Source organism: Notolabrus celidotus, chromosome 18 (genome assembly GCF_009762535.1).
Source record: "Notolabrus celidotus isolate fNotCel1 chromosome 18, fNotCel1.pri, whole genome shotgun sequence".
Lineage (NCBI taxonomy): Eukaryota > Metazoa > Chordata > Actinopteri > Labriformes > Labridae > Notolabrus > Notolabrus celidotus.
The window spans coordinates 23,384,847-23,407,381 of record NC_048289.1 but is presented as its reverse complement, the minus strand read 5'-3'; the positions used below and the strand labels follow the sequence as shown (position 1 = coordinate 23,407,381).

General features: G+C 39.5%; 1 protein-coding gene across 2 annotated transcripts in view; it reads right to left on the bottom strand.

Moving 5' to 3' along the window:
- prkcea (protein kinase C, epsilon a) overlaps positions 1-22,535 on the bottom strand; it is a 69,482-nt gene that overhangs the window by 29,102 nt on the left and 17,845 nt on the right. For both annotated transcript variants that reach the window (XM_034708520.1, XM_034708521.1), the window contains exon 2: positions 4,710-4,773. In XM_034708520.1, the coding sequence (XP_034564411.1) occupies positions 4,710-4,773 (64 nt within the window). The remainder of the gene's footprint in view (positions 1-4,709; positions 4,774-22,535) is intronic.

Sequence of the window (22,535 nt, the reverse complement as noted above, 5' to 3'; positions counted from 1 at the left end):
TTGGGTTGTGGGTGACAACTCAAAGTGGAGCAAAAATATTAGGATGAAGGCGTAATGGATTGGGGGTTATTTTGCTGAGCACCTTTCCCTTTAGAGCAGAAGCACCTTGTGTTTATTTATTTCAAATATGGCTGCAAGCTGACCCGAAGCATCAGAACCATTTCTGTGTCCCTCCATCTTCATGGCAGGTGGCTCCATACCAGCGGAAGGTAAACCTAGCTAGCTAATTCAGCTAGTGCTTGAGTGAGACGACAGCGCAGACAGCGTTTACTTCATGAAAATATTCAGATTATTTTGACTTTGTAGACGAAAGAGAAAAGGCAACATCCTGATGAAATGTAACCTGTGCCTGGAGGAGAGGAGCTTGTCATCTATGGAGCTAAATCAGGGCCAAAAGTTTTGATCATCGTCCGTTTTTTCTCTGCCAATCCGTGAATATGGTGTATAGAAAGTAAAGAGTCATAGTTCTTTCGGTACCTACGTTTCCTGAAGGCAACATGATTGAGGAAGGTTCTAAGCCTTCTTTGTTATGCTGTCATTCATGATGCTACGCCCCCCACGCCAGATCAGGGCCAAAAGTCTGAAACTGCAAAAAAAATACAATCCGAAAGTGAAAAAAATGATTTGAAACTGTAAAAATCTGTGTCTGAAACTGAAACATAAAATCTGCAACTGAAGAAAATAAGACCTAAAATATTAAAATATATATGAAAATGAAAATTGAAGATAAATAATTTATTCAAAAGAATTTCAGAATGGAATCAAAATTATATTCAAAAAAGCTTTTCATATACATATTTTTATTTTGAATACATTGATGTATTTTTTAAAGTTAAAGCTCAAAACTTGAACTTTTAGTTTTAATTTGTTTCTTTCAAATGATCAAAACTTTTGGCCCTGATTTAGCTTCATAGTAGTCTGTTAACTGTACTTCAAATTTGAATGAGCAACCATCAAACAACACTCTCACTCATCCACAAATTTCAGACATGACCGATTATTCTCATATTGATTTATAACATTAGTTATTTGATGAGTTTGATTATTTCAGTGAAATAAATAATACTTTGACTGCTTTATCGGTGTGTGGCCTCCTTCCTTGTTACCAGCCTTGAGCCTGGTGGTAACAAATGGGGGCTTGTGTGGGATGGTACATGGGAGATTAAATAGTAGCACTGTCTTTTAAGGAGCGTTTCATTAAGATTTGTTGTTTGCTCTAGAGCAGGGGTTCCCAAAGTGTGGGTCAGGACCCCCTTGAGGGTCGCTAGACACAAATGGGGGGTCGTGAGATGGCATCCAGAATTATTTTTTTTTGAGTTATCTAAAAATAGTACATTTTACCCTTTATAGTAAAAAATATTGACAAAAATAGTGGCTACATTTGAAATAAAACCTTGAAAATAGAAAATGTGATGAGTTTCTGCCTTTCTTTTTGCCAGATGACTCCTTAGTTTAGGGTTAGTGAACAGTGAATTATCAAAATCATCAGTAGCAGCAGGTTAATTCATAAACATGCTCATATAGGTAGGCTCATTTTCTGCAGATCAGATAAATGAAGCCACATTAAATCGCTTTGGGGGACAGTGGGGGTCGCAAGTCTTTGGCACCAATATTTTGGGGGTCGTGGGCTGAAAAGTTTGGGAACCCCTGCTCTAGAGTATCCAGGGTTAATGAAGCTTTGTTAGTTAGTTGTCTGTCTTTCTTCCTGTTAAGGTGTTTTCATAGACTTTGGTTTGGAAATTTTTTCAGGAACTACCACTAAGAGGTTACTGCTGCCACACAATGTTCTTCTACAGAACCAGCTTTAATATTTACTTTCCTATGAACAAAATCAGCTTTTATCTCAGCATGGAAAATTACTTTCACTCTTTGGATTTAAAAAGAGGAGAGGAATGAATACTGGGGACAACGAAGTTGTTTAAACCGTGAAGAATTAAATTATTTTTGGTATGCAAAAATCTATTTATAAGTGCTTTGAATATATGTTTTTTCCTTTGACTGACTGTGTTGTAATATCACAGGCCGCAAAATGTTATTCTACCCATTTAAAGTGCTCAATCATCATCAGGTTTATCTTCTAAATTCCAGGAATGTTCAACAAAAATAAACAAAAGACATAGAAAAGGATGAAGGAGAATCCAGAAACGCAGAGAGCGGGTGCGCAGATGGTCAGATTAGGTCAGATTATCGTGGTTCTCCTCCTGAGACCGACAGATGCATGAGGACGGAGAGGAGGAAAGAGGAGAGAAAACAGGAAAAGTACGACTCCTCTCAGCCTCCGAAGCTGCAGAGAACAGATTGCACCAGGGGAAAAAAAAAATAAATCTGCTAAAAATACCACCTCTTCCTCTAGTTCTCACCCTCCATCTCTCTATCCCTCCTATCAGCACACACACAAACATGCACAAACACACACAAACACGCACACACCGTTTGTTTTTATCAGCATATATTAACGCAACGAGCACTCGAGCCAGCTGAACCCGGGGAGGAAGTTCAGGAGTGGGCGGGGAAGGGGTCGTGAGGTCACAACTGAGTGTCCAATCATCGATGAGGAGGGCAGGACACGGACGCCTGAGTCTGCATATGTGTGTGTGTGTGTGTATGTGTGTGTGTAATCCGTGGCTCAATCTCACCTATTTTAAGAATCTACTCCCTCTCTCTTCAATCTCTGCTGCTCTCTTTATCCGTCTTTACATAGAGGAAATATACTCTGTGATATACTGCTTGGGATCTACTTCTACTTCCACCCTCACACACATACACATACACACACACACACACACACACACACACACACACACACACACACACACACACACACACACACACACACACACACACACACACACACACTGTATATTCATTTCCACTTGCACTAGAAGGCAGACAGCCTGGTCTATTTATAAGCAGGTGTGAAGAAACACAGGTGCAGGTGAAATCCACTCTTATCAGACAGCAGCCGTGTGTGTGAGCGTGAGGCTGTGCTAATTGATAAGAGATATTCTGGGTGTTTCCAGGTGTGTTTATGCAAACAAATACAGAAAGAGGGGGAGGAGAAAGAAAATGAAAGTGAAAGTTCTGTTCTTTTTTTGTGGTAACTTTCTAGGAAAACAGGAAGAGCTAAAGTTTGTTTACTCCAATCTCCACAATGTACATTTTGCTCAGTGAGAGCTCCGCCCTCTTCCTCACTCCTGCGCCGTGATTGGCTAGTAGTGGTGTGCTGTGATAGACCAACATTTGTCAACATTAAGTTTGCATTCAAGGCTTTCTGCTTTAAAGCTTTCAAACCTTAAAGGCAAACACCTAAATGTGCACTTCCTGTTGGTGTCATGAGTGTAAATTGACGCTGAGGCAGCTTTTGCAACCGACAAATCTGTTAATGAGACACAAAAATAGACATTGGTTCAAAGTGAAGAGAAGAACTGAAGAACAAATGCTGTCTCTTAGCACTGGTGTTGTTTGTGCGTATGTAAGCGAGTCACAATGCATTTATTTGGGGCAAAATTGGCTCATTTCTATGCAAATGAAACTCAAGGCAAAGGACCTCTATTTCAAAAACACCGGCGCGAACAGCTACCCAGAGTTTAAGTGAAATTTTGACTTCTAATGAAAGTTGGTGGTGACTGTGACAGAGTTATTTTAAGTGATCATGACAAAAGTTCCACGTCTGAATGTCCCAAAAAATATATATATATATATTTATATCTGTACATATCGCCTGTTTATATTACAGTACATTGACATTACTATTGTTAGTTAATAAATAAGTCTGAGGCTGTCGGTGGATCAACCCCACTAATACAGGCACCCTTTGTCCACATGTACTGAGATGCTCTTGAGATGTTAAGCAGGACATGAGTGAGAGTGTTTGCTATCCGGACTGGCTGCTCTGGCTGGCTCGCTCCAGGGAGGAAGCTTTGTAAAAAGTGTTGAAGTATGTATCTCATCACGAATTGACTTGAAAGTAAACTTCTAAGAAGCCCTGCCGCGCCTTTGTAAACAAGGTAATCCTTTTTCATTTTTAAGGTGTGTTGTAACTCAAATAAAACCACTGCACACTTTTTTCCAGTACCTTGCAAAAAAAATAAAAAATGGCCGCACAAAAATACCTTGCTTGAAAATTTCAGAACAATTATAGAGAAATTGAAAGTGAACGATTCCCACGTGTAAGTATCATTAAAACAGGATCATATTTTAGACTCACAGGGTCCAGTTGTCTAGTCTGTCTACACGTTCTTATTGAGAAAAATAAGCATGCCAGCGCGGTCCTGTGTCAGCTGGGAGCGAAACCGGGAAAATCAGTCCAGCAGCCGAGAAAAAAAGCGCTTGTGGAGACCTGTCACTCAGCCGCAGCCCCCAGCTGAGCGTCTCCTCTGTGTGCCGTCAGCTGATTCACATCGAAACATGCTTTAACCTTCAAACACCTCCACTCAGCGAGTGACGAGAGAGCAGAGCAAGAGACTTAATGATGTTGAACAAGTGGAGTATAATGCAGATAGCGCCTTCTACTGTTTAAAATAATATCCCGTTACAAATTATATTGTTGATGTTTTCACCAATTTGCGATATATCGTTGCGTCCATAGTATTTAGTCAGCTTGTAAACGAAGATCAGCAAATAGAAGATGAATCCTTTCAAACCATTGACTATCTTGGTTATTTATTTCTTCCTTTGCCCAGTAAAACAGTGCGTTGTTGTAGTTTTACCTTCAGTGGAGGATCCGGACAGATCGATGACCACGTACACCTTCCCCTCTGGCTCCAAGTCAATCTGCAAAGACACAGACAGAGAGTGATTTAGTGAGGAATAACACACAGCTGAACAGTGAGAGCAGGAAGGCAGCGTTCCTCCAGCAAAACGCACCAGTGCACAAATAAGAGGTAATTATGTTCATTACTAAACCACTCCTCCCTACCAGCTACACCATTATCAGCATTAACAATCACTATCCTTCTTAACAATCACTATCCTCTAACTGTATAATTCCTATTTTTAACTACTGTAGACCCCGTTACCTCAGACTACACTAAATGATACACTATTAAGTGATTTCTTACACCAGAGGTGTGCATTCACACACAGCACCTCAAAGGCCTTCTCATAGCCTTATCTGCCTCTGTGATCTGATCTCATTGTACAGATTAGGCAGGTGGAGCTAGCTGCTTCTCAACAAATATGACATATCCCTCAGGGGAGCTGATGCTGCTGAATTGGCTCAACTTGTTTTGCTGAGGAAGAGACGGCCGTCTGGTGTTTTGCAGATCTTGCTTTCACAAGAAAGAGTTCAGTCTATTTGTAGGAACAAAGTCCAGCTGATTGTGGTGGGGTTTTTTTTGTGCATTTGCGTCTAAAATAACACATTTTTACTCAAGCTGTCAGGGTTAGGATGTTAACCATGTTGGGATTAAGGTCCAAGATTAACATGGTTCTTTCTTTTTGTCATATTGCATGCTATTTTGTTTATTTCAGCCACCGCAGCCTCTTCAAGTCTGTCTGCAATATCTGTCAGTATGTTTGCAATAAAGTTTATTTAATAATAAAGTTTATTATTATGGCTTGCTTAAAGCTAGAGAAAATAAGATTCTCACTCCAACATTCAAATGCACAGTTTATTGAAATTTGGGGACCCTTTCTGAACTCTGCACACAACTTTTAAAACCATGATTCAGATGCAGCTTCATCATCTCTCTCTTCCAGATGTACAACTTTGTCTTTAATGGGACTGGGAAAAGTATTTAATGTCATCACTGGCAGTGACAGGGTAGGGATTGTTTTATAATGGTTGTTGTTTTTTTTATTGTTTTTCTTTTGCTTTTTTTTATCTTGATATTTTCTAGGGATGCACCGATTGCACTTTTTAGGTCCCGATATCAATACCTGGGCTTTGGTATCTGCCGATACCACTACTAGCCGATCCGATCCTGGTATTGATTTAACAATCTCTATTCCTTAATGTGAAGATAGAATCATGTTTTGGCAACTTCAGGCTTTTCTGATTTGATGGTGAACTGTACCTGGGTTCCAAGTGCTAAACCAGAGGCTGGAATCCCTTAATTTCAAGGATCCAGAACAATTAAATCCAATAACCTGTCCGTTTTTTCACACTTTTGAATCCATTAATAGAAGGTGTCTTCCTTCTTTGCAGTACGCTACAGCTGATGTTAACCTCCTCCTTTGGGCTTCCATTATATTTTTCAGCACGACTGCCATCCATCGAAACATTAGCGCTGCACATGTTGCAAGTTTCCGGCAGAGTTGTTAGCAAAAGAAGCGTGACATGCACCTAAACTGCAGAGCCTCTGTAGTTATCTTCCATCATGCTCCACGGGGCAAAAATGCACAGACTGGCCGGCGGTGATGACGTAGGAGACGCACATGGCTGTTGTAAACACAGAAAAGCATTGAACTGAGATGAATAGATCTGCCATATGGATCGGCACTATATATGGGCCCCTTGTCACCGATATCCGATCTAGCTTTTTGAGTCCGATCTAGCCGATACCAGGATCGGATCTGTGCATCCCTAATATTTTCTTTACTTTCTTTCTTTGCTTCACTTACTCACCATGTGCAGTTAATGGTTCTTTTTTTTTTTTCTTTCCCTTTGCGCATTTCTCTCACTTTTCCCATGTAGATGTGACTGCTAACTGCGTTTGGTATTTATTTATAACATCCTCAAATATCAGTGACCGATCAGCACTGCGCTTCATGTATACCTTGTTTGTATCTCAATAAAAAGATTTTGACTAAAAAAATCATAAAGTTTCTTAATATGGCTCTTATCAAAACAGACAGCTTATCTTAGTCTATGTTGTAATCATCCAACTGGTGAATTGACCAACTGACCGGTTTTTCCCTGAGTCCTTTCCTGCTCTAGTGATGATAACAGTGACCACCCAGTGTGTGCAGCAGAGTCATTTTCATACAGAGATTACCAAGGTGAAACATTAACTTTCTGCAAATGATCAAAGTGGACATTTAAAAAAGCAGAGCAATAAAAAAAATTCATGCTGCGTACTACACAAAAATAACTAATTCCAAATAAAGTATTGTACTGGCACGTAAAGCGCTCAAACTAGCGTCCCTGACAAAATGTTCCTGAGCTGCGAAGAGTTTGCAGCCAACAAATCTGCAGCCCTGCATGTTGGACAAAGTAAAGCGAGTGGAGATTCATCCAAACCTCTTATTTTTAGATCACCAGCGAGCCCACTCCTCTCTGTGTAAGCAGACTGTACAACAAGAGGAATTGATATTTTTCGCTTTACTCACAGGTGGTGTAAAGGGATGCCAAAAAAAAATGAGTAGCTGCTGGAGAAGAACTGAAGGTGAGGTAGAACCGCTGCAACAAGAAGGAATGGCACAAAAAGATAAATAAGGTATGTTTTAGAATCCATTAACTCTTTGTATACATGGTATTAATGCATATAATAGATAATAGATAATAGCGACTAAATCACCATCTTTCTTATTAGCAGCAACACATGGAGGTTGTGATTCTCAGCTGTTGGTTTACATGTTTGAAGACGGGAACACAGAAAAACTACTGGCCTGATTTCATGAAGCCTCCTGAAGGTTGCATCTGAATCTGACCGACAGATGAGCTTTTTTGAACTTGATCTTTTAGAGCTTTGCAAAAATATCAGTACAGCAAATTATTTATAATATTTTCAGGATTGCATATTGGTATTCCTGCCACACTTGTGGATACTACCAAAGGATTCAAATGCCCTTTACTTGCCCTTAAATCATTGTATTCACAATGACTTCCAAAAGAAGTATGTGTCTGCAGACCCAGAAACGGCAGAGTCAGGACCACATTTTTGGGACTGCAATTCTACAACCCTTGCTGTTTGTGACAGTACCAACTTCTGCTCACCAAGAAACATATTTTTAATGTGTAATCACCAAGTTGCAACCTTCGGTCTCAAACTATAAAGCCCATGCGGAAGTGTTATAAACTGCAATTCATCGAGAATCCTCTTGAGGCTGGCTGCAGAAACACCGGAAACCACATTGAATTCAAAAAAGACGATTTTTGCAGCATTAATAAACATGTTTACAGCCTGGTACAAAAACGGCTTGGCTCTACGTCGCCAATCTCTCTATTATCACACACTGTACGGGGGTGAATTTTCTTCTAACGCAACGGTTCAGGAGATATTAAGATTACAAGTTTTTGCCCAAATAAGGACATGACTGACTTGACTCCTGGACAGGAACACATAGCTGTTAGCTAGGAGGCTCAAACCCCGCCTCTTTACGTCACACTATGCCTGGTTGAGTTCTGCATTTCCAATATGGCTGCCGCTGTTGATTGGCTTCAAAACAGCGCTCAGGAACAGATGGGGGACGTCACGGATACTACATCCATTATTTATACAGTCTATGGTAATCCCGTTTTTTATGTGTATCCTAAATATTTTTAGTGTCCACCTGTAGCCCTAACCCAAGCCATAACTGTTGCATCAAAACACAGGATATAGAAATGCAGTCCCAAAATTGTGGCCCTGAAACTGCAGCCTCTGGCTCTGCACAAGCTTATAACTGGGATCTGGGGTTCTTGAGCCTCAAGCTGCTGCGTGCAAGAGGGAGAGAGAGCAGAGCTGGGCGAGTGACGGGGAAGTTAAGAGAGCTAGTGCCAAATAGAGAAGTGGCATCAGAGGAGACGACATGTACGGCTGATGGACGGTGATTCAGGAAGTGATGTAAATACAGGAAATACTATACCGTATTTGCCGATCAATCACAGGGCTTGGAGTCAACGTCGTTTTGACGCATGTTAAGATTTTGGAGGAGGTGCACGTCAGGCTACCCATGTTAGTTTCTGCATCATTGAGAGCTACGTAGACTGGAATGGTGCAGGCTACGGCGTTAGTTCGACACAGAAGTATAAAGCAGGCTTTTGTCAGATCGGTGTATAGGATGCAGCCCTTTTTATGGATAACAAAAAAGGGGTTAAAAGTGTATCTCATGCATTTGGATTTTACAGTATATTTTGTATCCTATTTGTACTGGAGTCATCTCTATTTACAGATTTTGCAAAACAAAAAGCTGAATCTGTAAGTGCAGATCCATATTTTGGTGTCAAAAGTGTTCTGTTCGTAGTCTGAGGAGTAATATTCACTCCTGGTTCAGTGGCAAGTGGCTGTACGTAGGACAGCAGTCCTTGTGGAAAACAAAAAAAGGCAAACTGCATCAGCTATAATGAAATCCTTGTGCCAGGAGGTCATATAACATGGATTTGGCTCCAACTGATGTCTCTGAACAGATACCTGCATGCAAGAGCAAGTGCAGCTCACAATCCGCTCTAGACGCTCTTGCTCCTCGACTCAGACTCCATCTCACTTCTCAAGTTGCTAATTGGACCGTCAACAATGGCAATATGCAGATAAGAATGTTCTGTCTGGAAGTCCTTTATCGCCTGGCAACGCTGGAAGCTCCGAAAAGTGATTTAGCCCTCACTCTCAGGGGCTAAATCATCCGATTATAGCCGATGGATTCTGAGATTCGTCCGATACTGTAGCTTATGTATCTGTACATGTATCTTAACATCTCCAGCCTACTTTGTGAAATATATCCAATTTGGAAATACAGTGAATCCAGAAAATAAGTGGCACTCGTTTGTATGACACATTGTTTTTGGGGGTCTCTCAGAGAATTTAGTGTCTTCCTTTGTGACAATCCACACTACATTATCAACCTGCACAACCTGCAGTTTCTCTGTAGCTGTGCAGCCCTTTCTGGTTCCATCTGTTTGCACCATGTGGTCCTGCAAGCTAATTCAGCCCAGCCCACAGTAACATATGTAGCTGTGAGGTATAGACTGCCTGTGGCCATTGCACCACCCTCTTCACTGGTCACTTGTTGTCTTATAGCTGGCACACATTACAGGATTCTTCAAACCTTCACACATTTAGAGAGCACACACATGATGATAACAAAAGACAAGATCGCATAAGATCTCTCTCTTCTGATCTTATAGTGTGTGGTGTGAACTACTGAGCACACCACACACTAACCGATTCTTCAGCAGAGTATCGGGTTCTTCACGCTCAATATTCCAAATCTCGCATAGTAAAACGTGACTTTGGTGTAAACAAACATGGCGGACGAAACTCTTCTCTTTGTCCGTCCTGTTGTGGTAGGTTTTGGACGAAACGTAAACATTCATGCTGTTGCCACAAATCAACCAGTTGGTCTTCCATTTCGGAGGTCCAAGAGACTTTTGTTTTCACCGGCGCCATGTTTTTGTTTGTTTTTACTTCCTCTTACGTCAATCAGCTGAGTCAGCTTGCGTCTTGATTGGCTTTTGCTCCGGTACAAGTGACATTACACACTGTGCGTGCTCGGCTCCTCTCGGAGCATCCCACACACTACAGGATTTCTAGTCGCAAATATTGAACATGTTCATTATTCACGATCTCTCCTTCTGAGGCCTTCAGAGCAGACCACACACCCAACACCACAGGAAAATCAGACACGATATTGTTTGCGAACATCAGACAATCTGGCCTTTGCTGGCTTTTATCGTAAGGGGGAGATCGGGACAAAAATCAGCCCGATTATCCTGTAGTGTGTACCAGCCTTAAGACTGAGGAATCTTTTCAATCAAGCCAGCACTCAGTGAGATTTACTATCTTGAAGCATGCAACTATTTTCTTTAAAAGCATGATTATGACCTAATGAGGGAGTAAAGCTGTTCAAAAGTGACGCTGCCTGCCAAGTCCAGCCTGTGACTTATACACCAAATGTTGCGGTACTTCATATTTTGAAAGATGGAGTAACACTGCTCTGCCTAACGCACTTTACTATGATGCTTCGAGTTCCAGAAATGTGTCCAGACATATATGATGACAGCACTTGCAGATTTGCATACTATATATAGATGCACTAGAGGCCTTGAAAGGCGCCAGTGCCCTTCTAGCTTATTTAGCTCATTTAGCAGTAATTAAAAGAGATATTTATAAGCCATCGGAAGCCTTTAGAAGTCGTGAAGACTTCAATTTGTGAGCAGGTGTCATTAAAATAGAGGCTATGCAGAGAAAACAAAAAAGAAATGTTCCCACTCAGTTATTACGAGGGGAGCAAACATACAATCTGCATACGCTCAGACTTATTCAACAAATAATGACATCACTCCCTTCAATATATGTGCGGGAACACAGATTAGAGAGAGTGCAACAGAGAGCGCCAGAGAGAGACAGACAACACAGGAAGAGAGACAGAGAGAGAGAGTGCAGGAGAGAGTGAGGGAGAGAGGTTTAAATCCTTAGTTAAGCTCTGGGACAGAGCAGATCCTCTTATGCAACAGTCAGACTCACACACACACACACACACCCACACACACACACACACACACACACACAAACACACACAGGCAGCATCTAACACACATTCACACGAGCACTGCATGTCCATGCATTGCTGAACATGAGGCACAAAGATGGCACAGAAACAAATGGGAAACAACACAACAATTAGAGGCGGCGTACACAGAGTGGTGATGCAGCAGAATCATAACAAAGTGACACAGGAGTGAAAGTATTGACAGACAGGGCACATATTAAATACTAAAACTACAGCTGCTATGTGAGGAATGATGTGCATTCTTACAGCTGAAACTCAAAATATAATAATGAAATCTTCAAAAATAGATTTTCTATCAGGAAAAGAAATACTGTGCAGATCTTCACGTCTTATTTTTCTTGTCTTATATGATAAATATTCAATTTTCCTGATAAAAACAAACAAAATGTTAACTTCTGGACTGGATTTTTATATCATTATGATCCATGCATTTTCATTCATTGGCCCCTGTTTAGAAGAGCTTCGCAAATTAAGTCAGTTTGAAGGTTTATATTCATTACATGTGTATGATTTCATGATAATAATATTTAATAGGCCTTAAATGATCAGCCGATTAATCAACTGAAACAAAAAGTAGCTAACATAGAACATAAGAAATGTTTCCCTTTCTTTCACAAAGAACATATATATATATATATATATATATATATATATATATATATATATATATATATATATATATATAAAACTTATATCACTTTATAATCAGAAATTAATCAGAAAACAATAAAAAAAACACAAGCAAGGAAATTCAGGGTGCCTTTAAAGCTGTAGCTCTTTTTATTTGTTCCAATTTAGATGCTAAAATGTTTCATTGTTGCATTTTTCCCTTGAGTTGTTTTGTGTTCACGAATCCTCGGCAGGCCAAAGCACCACCATCGCTCCTTTTCCCACCAGTGCCATGAGTACTGGTCAAATTTTGCATGGTTGGAAGCTAGCATCAATTTGTCAAATGTTGGACACCTCAGAAGAAAACAGAAGTTTAAAAACTTGTGAGTCAGTGCAAACAACGAGAGGGGCTTTCACGGGCCAAGACACTAGTTTCTCTCAAGAGCAGGTGAGAGAAACTTTACGTTACCGGTCTCTACAAAAAAACTTAAACCATAAGAGGTGGTGATGACAGCAGCAGGGTTCAAAGTTGTGACTAGTGTTGTAGTGAAGACCACATTAACCGAGAGCAAGACATGTTCGAGACCAGAGTGCACCGAGACCAAGACAAGACCAAGACATTTAGGGATCGAGACCGAGTAAAGGGCAAGGCAGGGCAAGACCGAGACAAGACCAAAACCATATAATAATGAAAAATCATCATGAGAGTTAACAAAAGAAAAGACTTCTGTTTATTTTGTTGAAGTTTGCTTTGAATACTATTGACAGCAACAAACAAGGTTTGGTTTCGTCTTTGTTGCCTTTCTTTTGACTCCTTAAGTTAAATTTTTTTCTCTTATCACAGTAATGACAGGGACACAGAGTGCATCCGTGGTGGTCTCCAACGGTCTTGATATAAAATACAGAGTCCGCCCAGTCCGAGACTGAGACAAGACAGATTGGAAATGCTTTCGATTCCGAGACAAGACTGAGACCTTAAATAAGCGGCCTTGAGACCAAGACCGGTCTTTTTGACAACATGTTTGTATTTTAAGTTAGTAGCCGGGTAATAACTGGGTCTGCTTCACATCGGGGTCTTGTCTCACCTTGTCGGGATTATTTTTCCCATAAAAACCTGCTAACCAAACATTATCCCTTACTTAACAGCAAGTCACATGTTGGTCTGTGATCAGTGATTTTTTCTGTAATCAAAAATGAATAAATTACGCATCTTCAGTCCCAAGGAGTTCCTTTTTTGTTGCTGTAGTATTAAAACAGATGATGATACAGTTTGATTTGACTTGAACTGTATCAAAGTTAATATTCTGGTAATTGCAAACACTGTCTCACAATAAAGACATCCAATTGTGAGTTATAGCCAATATTTGCTCTTCAATATTTGTCGTTGTGGTTTTTTTTATGAACCCTTAAGAACAGTGTAACTGCACATTGCATATAGTCCTTGTTCAGACTACAGCGTGTACTGTATATCATCCTTTTGTTTCACATACTACACACAACAGCAGTGTGGGATCTGTGACCTATAAACACCAGCGGATGCTTGATGCTTACCCTTGAAAATGATGTGCTAATCCCCAAATGCAGCCTCTTGCATAACGGCGCATCTCAGTGAGGATTTCAGCTGAAAGACGGACTCGGAGTGATTTGAAACAGAGTGGAGCGAACGGAGAGCATTGGTATTGATAAAGTGCACGGCTCCTGAGGTGGCATCACGGCCACAACTGTAACTGTTCTCACATTACAGCCACTTGACACCTTGGCTCGGAGGTGGCTTCATGCTAGATTTTCCTGTTTAAATCAACAGTTACAACCCACAGATACAGGTGAAGTATAGCATGTCAAACATGTACACTGGTTATTACCATTTTAGTGATTTTGTATGTTTGTGTTACCATTCCACTGTACTTTGGGTGTGGTTTTCTGAAAAGCTATTCACAGGTTTCTAGCACACCCACTCATGTGCATTTATATTTTCTCTATGTCACTCTCCATAGTCCCATTAAAATGTGTGTAGGCTGTTTATCAGCCATGGCCAATCATGAGGGCCGATATTAGACATCTGGCGAATCATCTGGATCAGATTTTTTCACCAATGGCCAATAAAGTTAGTTAATGATAAAGAGTGCTATTTTGGCTCTGCTGCCGATGTGTCTTTCCCTCTTTGTCTGTTTTTACCACCACACACACCACACACAACACAATGTGATTGGCAAGATGTCACATGACAGTGTGGGGTTAAGTGTTACCTCATACTTATATGTTTTTTTAAGTTCAGTTTTGATTAAACAATTGCTTAAGTAATTTAAACAAAGTATTTTGTTGGTGTTTGCAATATTAAAAATTCTAAATTTTTAAAGATTTTCATTTTTAATGTAAGTGCATATCTGTTCCAAATATTAGTCTTTGGTCTTGGGAACTACTCCTAATCGGCAGTGGTCCTGAAAGACCAATATCGGTCGACCCCTAATATGCATCCAGACACATCAACCAATCAATCAATCTTCATTTAAATATTGCTAAATCACAACAAATGTTATCTAAAGACGCTTCTACAAACTGAGCAGATCTAGACCAAACTCTATGTTCAATTATTAACAATTCTCAACATCAGGGCAGGATAAGATCCAGTCCCATTTTACAGACAGGACTCGAGCAGAACCAGACTCATGTTAGAGAGTCATATCTCAGTCTTATCTCATCTTAATCCACCATGAGCAGAGCACTTTGAAGCATTTAGCAAGTTACAGCGTCAAGGACAAACTTCCTTTTAACAGGCAGAAACCTCCAGCAGAACCAGACTCATTTTAGACGGACATCTGCCTTGACACATGCAAAAGTTCCAATCCTGGATCTTGGCAGGATGAAAATTGTTTGCAGTACAATTACGGCTTTATTTAATAATACAGCATTCCTCTGAAACCAATGACACACATCTTTTTTTTTTTTAGGAGTTTAAATGGTAAATTCTAAGTTTTCTTTATCACTACAACAGAAAGTATTAAATGTATAGAAATGATCAGGATGTTTTAACCCTAACCCCAAATTCCAAACCATTCTTCAAAAAGGCTTCCATTGATAAACCTAACAGATTAAAGCATTACTTAAGTCTGGGCACAGTCTGGCCTGGCAGTTTGAGCATGTGCCCCATGTATTGAGGCTATCCTCCTCGCAGCAGTCACCTGTTCGACCCTATACATCCTGTCATCCCCCACTCTCTGCTCCACGTATTTCTTGTCTCTTTCAGATTATTTAATGTCTATTAAAGGCAAAAATGCTGGACCAAATAAAGAAATAAAAACATGAATGAAGTCTGACGTAATAAAACACCTCACACCTGTAAAAATATCTGAGTAATGTCCACTCAGATATGAGTTATAATAGGAGGATCCTAACTCAGTCTGAACATATGGATGATTTTAATTTCTGACACTGATTTTTACCCTTGCAGATATCACTATGGTTACCATCCCAGTACAGTGTAACCATGTATCCTAGCAACAGACTTAACTATGGGTGCAGTGCTGCTTTTTCGTTGTGCAAGCTTTTAAAATACTGTAACGGAATCGCATACAGTGAGTATAAAGGGATGGATATGGCTCAATTATGGCAGCCATATTGGAGAATTAAGAAGGGAAAGAAAAACACATCTCATCGCGTTCTTGCAGTGGATACCAAAAACATTGCTGAAAGAAATCAATATTGAAATGAAACTCATCAGTTGGCCATACATTCAACTCCAAATAAATGCAGAAATTATTCTGCTTTGCCTCTGAACAAGTGAAAACTACAGTCAACTACAGGGGAACACGTGCTTTTAAAACTGGTGAGCGCCCCTGAGAGCTCCATTCCATCAAGGGTTTTCTCTGTTCGTAGCAGTATCACCAATCGGATCAATAACTCTGAGCGAAACCCTCAAGGATAGCTCTGCAAAGGGACATACAACACCTATGAGACTGTGGATGTTTTGGTGGTTTGCTGCATGTTTTGGTAGGTGCTATCCTGGGTTGTTGACAAGAAAACTTAAACTTTCTTGTTGGTCCTTTTGTTGGTGCTTTTCCCAACCTTTGGGTAGCTTGAGAATACTGCTACAAACTTAAAAAATGTGGTTTCCAATGCTTGATTGACCAATGTGTTCAATCCATCAACATACAGTACTTCTAGTCTGAGTGAGTGGGTGAGTATAGAAATAGAACCCAGAGTGAGACAGGACTCCTATGTGAAGTATTGTGTAGTATTTAAAAGCAAACTCAAGACTTACCTTTTTAGTCTCGCTTTTAACTGAGTTTTATTCTAAACAGTTTCATTTATTTATTTGTTTGTTTATTTATTATCTAGTTCAAATTTGTGTCACTTTTATTTTACTTTATTTATGTACTTATTTATTATTTTAAGTATAGCCTCTTATTTTCTTTTAATGGTTTAACATTTTCTTGTTTTATTATCTTAGAAATCTATTTTATTTTGGTGATTTTAATTTCCTGTGTTGAGTTTTAACATCTTATTTTACCTCCAGTGTTTCTTCATTAAGATATCATGAGAGCGTTTCCTCAGTTTGTTCAACAACTTCTTTTTATTTTATTTTTTTGTTATTTTATTTGTATTGTTTTTATTACTATTGTTGCATATATTGTGTTCTTAACCTTAGGATTGTGGGGTGGGTTTGGGGTCGGGGCTGGGGGTGGGATCTTTTCTTAATTTATTCTATTTTAGGTTGTTTTTATGAACAGAACTTTTATATTAAAATGTCATCGTATGAAAAGCACTTTATAAATAAAGTCTGATTGATTGACTGTCTCACCCAAAAGTATTGTCTCACCCCCTGATTCATAGACTGTATGATATATAACGGTAGTCTCCATGATGTCACACATCGGTTTTGAAGTCGAGTTTTGAAGCCTACAGTCTGCCGTCGCCATATTGGAAATGCTGACTCAAGCTAACTTTCAGATGACATAACGAGGAAAAGAGGTGGAGGCGGGCCATTAGCCTCCTTGCTAATCTAATCTTCAAAGATAATGAGTTAAAAAAAAAGTAACAATGCTACTTTTTTAAACGAGTGTGTATGTGGGTTCCACTACTTCTGCAGCCAGCTTTAAGCAGACACTCGAGAAACTGCAATTCTTTGCACTTCCACATTGGCTTCATTTCTCACGACCAACCGGCTCACTACACATTATCCCTTACATAAAGAACTTATCTGTATTTCAACAGTGTATAAAATCAGTTCTCCCTCACTTATGCTGGTAAGAACATAAGTGTAAGCCTATTCTAGTGGGATATTAAGACAGAGACATTAGAAGATATTAAGATTTCAGATAATCTCTTATTTATTTAATTTCTCTTATTTATTTATTTACTTATTTACTTATTTATATATTCTTATTATGTGTGTACATGCATACATGTGTGTATGTGTATATGTGTATATATATTTGTGTGTATATGTATGTATGCATATATGTATCTTGTTTATTTTGTTTATTTTATTTATTTATTTATTTTACTTTGTCTTCTCACGATTTATTTTGATTTTGTCCTTTACTAAGTAGGGTACATTGGGAAATGGGGGGGGGGGTTCATTGTTCCAAAAATGAGACATCATTGATGTTTATGTTTCTCTTTGTATAATTGTTAAAAAAAACAATAAAAAGACCTTGACTAGAAAAATAAAGAAGATATTAAGCTTATACAAGAAAAGACATTGATTAATGGTTAAAGTTACAATGTGTTATAATGTGGGGGAGATTACCATGGACAAAAGTTGGGAATCATTGGTTTAAACCAGGGGTGTCCAAAGTACGGCCCGGGGGCCAATTGCGGCCCAAGGTCCATTTATTTATGGCCCCAAGCTTCCATCTTAAATTGCGTTATTTATAGCAAAGAAATTATTCACATTCTGAATCATCTGTACATTTGCAGTTTCTTTCAAGCGCACAAACAAAACTAAAGTCAATCCAGAAACGTCTCAAAAAGCTTCATATGGACTACTTTTATAAATTCAAAGCTCTGGATGTTCTGCAGGAATATAATTAGGAGGAAACACAAGAACTCTTAAAGGTGAAAGGTTTTTCAAATTAATGTTTTTATCATGATGTGAAAATGTTCTTGATGAACACTAAAAGTTCAGAAGACACAAAAGAGGACACAAGACAAGATCAAAATTATGAAATTGTGCAGAAAAGGCAAAATTTGATGCATAAAAAATAGTTCAGAATGCAGGACAATAATTATTTATCTCTTAAATTGTTGTCTGCTGGTTAGAAAAGTCTTAAAAACAACATGAAATAGTGTGATTAAATCCAGATCGTGATCCTGCCATAGGGAAAAAAATGAGACAATATTTTTCCCACATTGCCCGACCCTAAAGAAAAACCTCTTCCTCCAGAAGAAGATAACGTCTGCTAATGTTTACGTTGCTACAAGAACTGAGGACTACCTAGTTACTGATTTATTGAGAAATTGTTTTTAAATAATTGTTATTAAATGGAGATTTCATATATAACTTTTATGATTCCTAAGTCTCAGTATATAGGAGCCACTGGCCCTGAAGTATTCAGACAACATCAAATGTGGCCCTCTTTGAAAAAAGTTTGGACACCACTGGTTTAAACCATTCATCGGACGTCCGAGTTGTTGTAGATTTATTTTCTAACGCTGTATTTTTACCATTTTCAGCTGAGATAATCACGTTTGCTTTGACATCAGGGTTAATCCATATCACCTCCTCTGTTAAACGGATGGTCATGTGACTTGGGTTTAACCTGCTGTGTACCGACACACTGAGTTTCCCTGCCCTGACAGCGAAAGATGGGAGGAGAGAGAGAGCCGGAGAATCTAGTTCGCCTCATTAATCTTGTTAGTCCAATTAAGACACCGATACAGCCAGGGAGACAGATAACTTCACAAACCCCCCTCTCTCTCTCCATAACACACACACACACACACACACACACACACACACACACACACACACACACACACACACACACACACACACACACACACACACACACACACACACACACACACACACACACACACACAAACAGGATACTGAGTGTCAGGGTGTGTGTGGAAGTTCTGTGACTGTCTAGGGATTTTAAAGAGGACTTCAGAGAGGGGTTAGCATTAAACACACGTACAAGCTTAACTCTCCTGCGTTCATACAAACAGGCTCCAAACACACACACTATTCATGGAAGAAAAAAAGAAACCACACATACACACACACACCATATGCAGCACCACAGAGAGGCACTCAACCAAGCAGACAGGGCACTCAAAGCTTGCATTATATCAATACTGTGGAGCTAACCCCCTCCCACTCGCCGTCCATCTAGCTTGCTATCTACGTCCAACCAGACAGCTCTGTGTGTCTCTCTCAGGAGCGTTTAGTCTCAGTGACAGCCTCCCACATCCATCTGTCAAATAACAAATTTCGGCTTCAAGAGAGCCCGGCCGCGTTCACACAATGCCATGCCTGTGTGTAAGTGTGTGTGTGTGTTTGTCCTGCTTTCTAACAGTCAGTAGCTCAAGCGTGTCGGCCTGAACACACTCACACATGCACACAGGAGGCCCATGCTGAGTGAGACAGCATGAGAGTCATGCATCTTTAATGTAACATCACAGACGGCTAATAATGTAAGAGGAGCTGAGCTGGGTGGTGGGGGAGATGAAAAGAGAGGATTGGGAGATTCAACAAAGCCCATCCTCACCCCGTTCAACAAGGGACAGGTCCACACGCCGAAGAAAGAAAATTAGATTTGGACGAGCGGACATCCCCGATTAAAACCATCCTCTCTGCTCAGTCATCTTCAAGCTCACAAACAGTTTAGACGAGTGTGTGATATCCAGATGGACTGGCAGACGGCCTGATGAGCTGCCTCTGAAGACCGGACGGTCAGAGCTGTTGGATCCCTCTAAATGAAAGCCCACTTCATAGAGACTCCAGCTAAAGAAGGAAGCCCTGCACAGATTGTATTTATTTTTTAGACATTTTCCTTTAGGAGTAGGTGAGGTGCTATAATGCAATAATGCTCTACCACCCTGGTGTAAACAAGCATGAATGACAGCAGGTATCTCATGGTGTGGCACAGTTTGGCAGTATTTCGATCCATGAAAAGGATTTAAAGTTGTATGTAGGATGTGTCTGGTTAAACTGGTATGTACCACTAGATAAAAGGAATGTGTAACCAGCACAGGCATCTACCTACCCTGACTCGATATCATTGTAAATGAGGGTTGCCCCTCAATGATCTCTTGAGTATAAATAAAGGTTGATTGATATCCCAGGTTCAAAGCTGTTTTTCATATCTTGCAAGTAAACTTATAACTTCAGTAAAAGTGCCAACCAAGCAACCGAGATCCAGCGACCCTTATCCATTCATTTTGGACTTGCCCAAATCTGAGGCAATTCTGGGCTAAGGTCTTTGAAACACTCTCATACATGTGTGACAGAGCTATAGACCCAGAGCTAACTTTGGCATTTTTTGGCGTTGCTCAGAGAGATCTGAATCTCACACAAGCTCAGGTCCACGCTGTTGCCTTCTCGTCACTTTTAGAAAGATGTCTAATTCTATATAATTGGGAATCTAGCTCCTCCCCTATGCATAGCCGCTGGGTTGAGGAGGTAATGGGCCATTTGAAGTTGGAAAATCTCAGATACACCACTCAGGGTTCAGTTAATAAATTCCATAAAATATGGAAACCATTCCTGGACTATTATAAAAACGTCTACAATACAAGAACTGTAATTTAAAGCCTGTAACGGCTGACTATAATCACGCAGAATCCTGACTTTTTAGTAAATTGTAGTTATTTTATTTTTGTATTTTAGTACATTTTGTCTAAAGGCTTAGTTTCCTTTTGTGATTAATTTTATTTATGTGTGTGTGAATGTATGTGTATACATATTATTATTATTATTATTATCATTATCACTAATATTATATTTGTTATCATTTTTGCTGTTATCTACTCATGTAATTGGTTAATTATCCTTTCTACTCTTGGTTTGTTGGCCAGTCTCCCAGGGGGGTGGGGTGGGTGGGTTGCAAATGTTTGCATAATCTATAACTTGTAATTGCTTGAAAAAATCTAATAAAAACATTTGAAATAAAAGTGCCAACCAAAGTCTAAGACCTCCCAGGAGTTAAAAAAATGCAAAATGTTAAGACGTTTTACGGCCTTACATTTTAAATTTCTGATGTAAGATTTTTTTTAAGGATCCACATGAACACATTGTTTCTGGTAATACGTTTACACAGTGCAATGATGTGCTTTCACGCTTAATTCAGTGATTCCAGTTACTGCTCATTTACTTTTAGCTCTCATTAGCACTTGTTAACCCCAAGCTAGGTACTAAATACCTGCCTCACAGCCCCATGATGCAATTAGCTGGATTAGTTTATCAAGGGAAAGATTCACCGCTAAGTGAACGAGGGAAAACACACTGTCTGTGCAAACATCAAAAGGAAAAGAACAAGTATCCCTTTCTTGAAAACAGACAAAAAAAAAACGGACATCACATTACTGATGGCTGTAAAATGGGCCAAATTTTAATCTAATAGAGATGAAAGAACAGGATAACTAGCTTACATGTTTCCGTTGCTGTGTGCTGTAAAACACAAGTCTGTTGATACCAAAACAATATTAAGGTTCAATATGAAGCCGTGTGAATATAATATCTCATTATGGATGAGGATATCCATGATTTACAGTTATTATTTTGAGGTTTTTTTAATAGGTATTTCCAATTTTTCTTTGTTATAATCAACATTTTGGCTCATTAACTTGAAAATGATCACTCTCTAATAGACTAATAGAGTTAAAAACACTATTCTGTAACTATATTCTGTCCATGGCTAAAACAAAAGGCACATCAGAGCACCTGAATTAGTTTAAATGTCTATAGATTTACAAAAAGAGACACTCCTGGGGTGAGCAGCATACAGCAGCACAACACAGAGAAGGGACAGACATGGGGACATTTCACCTGCTGTCCCAGGGGTCTCAAATATCCCCTCCATTTCTTTCCCCTACTGAGAACATGCATTAAACACACTCCAGCACACACACACACCCAACAGTGACCTGATTCAGCATCAATGGATAAAGCACCGTGCTTATGCCTGTGTGCTTTGTATGTGTGTGTGTGTGTGTGTGTGCATGACTGAGTATTATCAGGGTGGCAACAGCAGATCTTAAATCTAGTCTGTCCTACTTAACCGGCTGGTCAACAAGGGGTGGAGCCTGTGATGTCACTAAACTTACTATGGCGAGGGAATGGAGTGTGGGGTTAAGGAGAATGAAGTGGGCCATTGACAACATGGCCGAGGCTTCTATAACAGGCATTCATTATGTCTTGAGAGAGAATAGAATATGTATTAGCTAACAGTTTATAACGTCATTATTATTAAAAAATTATATAGTTATATGAATTGGTCATTTTCATCCTTTAACGTACTGTAAAGGCTAAAAATGAATCCAGGCATCTTAAAAAACATCAGTACTAATCTTGGTTAAGTAGGGACAACCAAGGCTATATATGCACATGA